Below are 4,452 nucleotides of genomic sequence, written 5' to 3'. Positions count from 1 at the left end.
TGGAGGCGGGGCTGCCGAGCTCACCTGGCCGTTTGGGGTGGGACCGCCAGAGACCCGGGTAGCTGCGGAGGCGGCGGCACTCCGGGCGCCGAAGCTGGGCTTGCCCTGGAGGCTTGGCTGGAGCTCACACCCCTCCACGCCCCTCAAGGCCTGCGCTGCGGCCCTCCCCTAGCTCCCTCCCTCCTCCTCCTACTCCTCCCCCTCCTCCTCTCCTTTGCTCCCTCCCTCCGAACCCAATTGCTCAAGCCGCTTCCTTCCCCAACGCCAGCGCCAGTTCCTCTCCCGTTGGGGCCCGGGAAGGGCAGCGAACGCTGGACACTGGGGCTGCCGCGGCGGCAGCTGCAAGACCATGGCCCAGCCCGGAGGGGCCGCGAACCAGGCACCCACGGCTTCTCTTGCGCCGACCGCGCGGAGCCTGCGGTGCGCCCTGCAGCCCCGCCTCTCGGGAGCGGACACTGGTAGCCTGGGCAGGTACTGGGGCAACCCCGCAGCCGTCGCCTCCCGGGAGTCCCGCTTCCTAGGCACGCTGGTGCACTCTGGATTGGGCTCGGGACGCCGGCGGGGAGCGCTGCGGGAGCTGCTGGGGCTGCAGCGGGCGGCTCCTGCCGGGTGGCTGTCAGAGGAGCGCGCCGAGGAGCTGGGCGGGCCGGGCGCGCCGAGCGGGCCGGGGAGCAGCAGGCTGTGCCTGGAGCCGCGGGAGCACGCGTGGATTCTGGCGGCTGCCGAGGGCCGCTATGAGGTGCTGCGGGAGCTGCTGGAGGCTGAGCCGGAGCTGCTGCTGAGGGGCGACCCGATCACCGGCTACTCGGTTCTGCACTGGCTGGCCAAGCACGGGCGCCACGAGGAGCTCATTCTGATTCACGACTTCGCCCTAAGCCGGGGGCTGCGGCTCGACGTGAGCGCCCCAGGCAGCGGCGGCCTCACGCCCCTCCACCTGGCGGCCCTGCAGGGCCACGACATGGTCATCAAGGTGCTGGTGGGCGCCCTGGGCGCTGACGCTACGCGCCGCGACCACAGCGGCCACCGGGCCTGCCACTACCTGCGACCAGACGCTCCTTGGACTTTGCGGGAGCTGTCGGGAGCCGAGGAATGGGAGCTGGAGAGCGGCAGCGGATGCAACCTCAACAACAACAGCAGCGGCAGCGCGGCGTGGAGTACGAGATGCACTGCGAGCGCAGTGGGCGCGACGGTGGTGGAGACAAGCAGGAGAGCGGCGGCGTCGCGGACCAAGGAGAAGGACGCCGCGGGCAGCCGGGTGGCGTTAATGCATGGCCTTTTCCGCCATCTGTTCCCCTCATTCAAGGACCGTTGACTGGGACAGAGACTGGAGAGCTAGAAGGGGCCGCGACGCTGTGGCGATGCCTCCCTCGGTCCTGGGTTGTCCCAGGTTCCACTGAAGGAGAGGCGCCTTGGACGCTGCTTGGGCCTGCAAGGAACAGACCACGTCGGGGTCCAACTCAGGTACTTGCCCCAGGTCTCCTGTAACCACCGGCCTTGAGGACCCGGGGACTTGGGCACCTCCTCACCAAGAGACAGCGAAGGACCAAGCCGGCCTGGCTCCGAGTTCCAAAGCTACAGGACTAAGGAGCTGGGAGCAGGAAGCGTGGTCCTGCTTGGGAGAGTGGGCAGGCAGAAGCGCTGGGTTTCTTAGGAAACATTCGCTGGAAGAATGAGTTAAGATTGTAAACCACCAATGCAGAGAAAACGCCTAACTCTGCCAGCCTGGCTTGGCCATTAATGGGTCTTGGAGTGCGTGTAGAGTCAGTCTCTGACAACCCTCTCCTGAGACGACCAGGCCTTACTGGTACCTTTTCTCATGTGTCACAGGTGATTTCTTATGTATATTAAAGTGGAATATGTTTTCCCTTCACACGACAAAGCTGTCCTTTCCGTGCCTTCCCCAACCCCCTTATTAACCACAGAGGAAGAGGCTGCATAAGTTTGCAGGGTAGAGGTCACCAACCCAGGGCGGTGATCTGCTGGGTTGGTGGGGGAGGCTCCTTGTCAGAACAAATGGCCCGAGCTGTCTTGGAAGAAGCTGCTTCCACCTTGGTTCTGAAGAGAAACACACAATTCACCTCTATCCTGAGCTCTTTGATGGTCTGGCCTCAGGCACCAGCTTCATCCTAGAAGAGTTGTCATATAGGAGCCTGGGGGGAGGGAGTAAAAGGTAAACTTCCAAATTTACATTTCTGATATTTCCATGGTAAGTCATGTAATTTACCTTGGTTTGTGGCCTCTAATGAGACACACCCATGGGCACTTTTTTTTTTTTTCCAAGATAGGGCTTTCTTCAGCAGCATTTATTTATTTATTTATTTGAAATGGAATCTCACTCTGTCACCCAGGCTGGAGTGCAGTGGCGCAATCTTGGCTCACTGCAACCTATGCCTCCCGGGTTCAAGCGATTCTCCCACCTCAGCCTCCCAAGTAGCTGGCACTACGGGTGCCTGCCACCAGGCCCGGCTAATTTTTTTTGTATTTTTAGTAGAGATGGGGTTTCACTATGTTGGCCAGGCTGGTCTCAAACTCCTGACCTCATGATCCACCCGCCTCAGCTTCCCAAATTGCTGGGATTACAGGTGTGAGCTACCGTGCCCAGCCAGGAGCATTTATTTACTTTTATTATTATTATTTTTATGCTTACCTACATGCAGATTATTATTATTATTTTATTTATTTATTTATTTATTTATTTATTTTTTGAGACGGAGTTTCGCTCTTGTTACCCAGGCTGGAGTGCAATGGCGCGATCTCGGCTCACTGCAACCTCCGCCTCCTGGGTTCAGGCAATTCTCCTGCCTCAGCCTCCTGAGTAGCTGGGATTTCAGGCACGCGCCACCATGCCCAGCTAATGTTTTGTATTTTTAGTAGAGACGGTGTTTCACCATGTGATGGTCTCGATCTCTTGACCTCGTGATCCACCTGCTTCGGCCTCCCAAAGTGCTGGGATTACAGGCTTGAGCCACCGCACCTGGCAGATTATTATTTTTTGAGACAGAGTCTCACTCTGTTGCCCAGGCTGCAGTGCAATGGCATGATCTCAGCTCACTGCAACCTCTGCCTCCTGGGTTCAAGTGATTCTCCTGCCTCAGCCTCCCAAGTAGCTGGGATTATGGGCATGGCACCATCACACCTGGCTAATTTTTGTATTTGTAGTAGAGACGGGGTTTCGCCATGTTGGCCAGGCTGGTCTTGAACTCCTAATCTCAAGTGATCCACCCACTTCAGCCTCCCAAACTGCTGGGATTACAGACGTGAGCCACCAAGCCCACTCAGCAGTATTTAAAAAATTAAGTTGAGGCCTGGCGAGGAGGCTCATGCTTGTAATTTCATCACTTTGGGAGGCCGAGGTGGGAGGATCCCTTGAGCCCAGGAATTCTAGAACAGCCTGGGCAATATAGAAGACCCCGTCTCTACAAAAACACACAAAAATTAGCCAGGTCTAGTGATGCAGGTCTGTAGTCCCAGCTACTAGGGAGGTTGGGGTGGGAGGATCACTTGAGCCCGGGAGTTAGAGGCTGCAGGGAGCTATAAAGCATTCCACTGTACTCCAGCATGGGCGACAGAATAAGACCCTATCTCAAAATACATACATACATATATATATATATATATATATGTGTGTGTGTGTGATAAAATTCTTTTTAAAAAGTTAAGTTTAATACATAAATTGTAGCTTGTAAAATTGCTCCCATTCAGAAATGGCATGAATTTAATAGACTACAGGAGGGTTGACTCAGCCTGAAAGGCCAGAAAAGCAGTTGCTGGCTACAGACTCATCCTGCCTTACAGAACAGTGCATTCTAAAAACAGCACTGTATCCCTGGAGGCTTGGGTAGCCCTTGCAATGGACCCTCATATTTCCTAGCCCTCTCATCCCAGTCCGTGAACACCAGAGAGAAACAGTCACCACTAACCAGAAACGCCACCCTGAGCCCATCCATCCAGGTTTCCATCTCTGCCTGGTGGGCCTGTTTGCCTCTGTGCTCAAAACTTTCCTACCTCCCTTTATTTTTGAGATGGGGTCTCACTCTTAATCCAGGCTGGAGTACAGTAGCATGATCACAGCTCACTGCAGCCTCAAACACCTGGGCTCCAGTGATCCTCCTACCTCAGCCTCCCCAGTAGCTGGGACTACAGGCACATGTTACCATGCCCAGCTATTTTTTTTTTTGTCTGTACAAACAGGGTCTCGCTTTGTTGCCTAGGCTGGCCTCGAACTCCTGGCTTCAAGTCATCTTCCCACTTCGGCCTCCCAAAGTGCTGGGATTACAGACATGAGACTCTGTTCCTGGCCCACACTGCCTTCCTTTAATAACCCATGAGGGTCTTCTCAACCATGAAATGATCCAAACCCTCTTGCTGTTTTCAGCCTGTCCCATGTCTCCAGGAACTACACATTAAATGTATTTACACAGTGTAATAGAGCATTTCCTTTGTCTTTTTTTT

At 55.5% G+C, this 4,452-nt stretch overlaps 1 protein-coding gene across 1 annotated transcript; it reads left to right on the top strand.

The window, feature by feature from the left end:
• Window positions 1–240: 240 nt before the first annotated feature.
• Window positions 241–1,875, top strand: SOWAHD (sosondowah ankyrin repeat domain family member D). Its single transcript, XM_017511241.2, has one exon. It carries the CDS (start codon window positions 350–352, stop codon window positions 1,310–1,312), a length of 963 nt encoding a protein of 320 aa, XP_017366730.1. The 5' UTR covers window positions 241–349; the 3' UTR covers window positions 1,313–1,875.
• Window positions 1,876–4,452: the final 2,577 nt, after the last annotated feature.

Source organism: Cebus imitator, unplaced genomic scaffold (genome assembly GCF_001604975.1).
Source record: "Cebus imitator isolate Cc_AM_T3 unplaced genomic scaffold, Cebus_imitator-1.0 Scaffold445, whole genome shotgun sequence".
Taxonomy (NCBI): Eukaryota; Metazoa; Chordata; class Mammalia; order Primates; family Cebidae; genus Cebus; species Cebus imitator.
Note: the sequence above shows the minus strand (reverse complement) of the source record. Positions and strands in the feature narration are given on the sequence as shown.

Bases quoted from the DNA above. Each gene is read 5' to 3' on its own strand.
- SOWAHD (XM_017511241.2), top strand. From the start codon at position 350: ATGGCCCAGCCCGGAGGGGCCGCGAACCAGGCACCCACGGCTTCTCTT.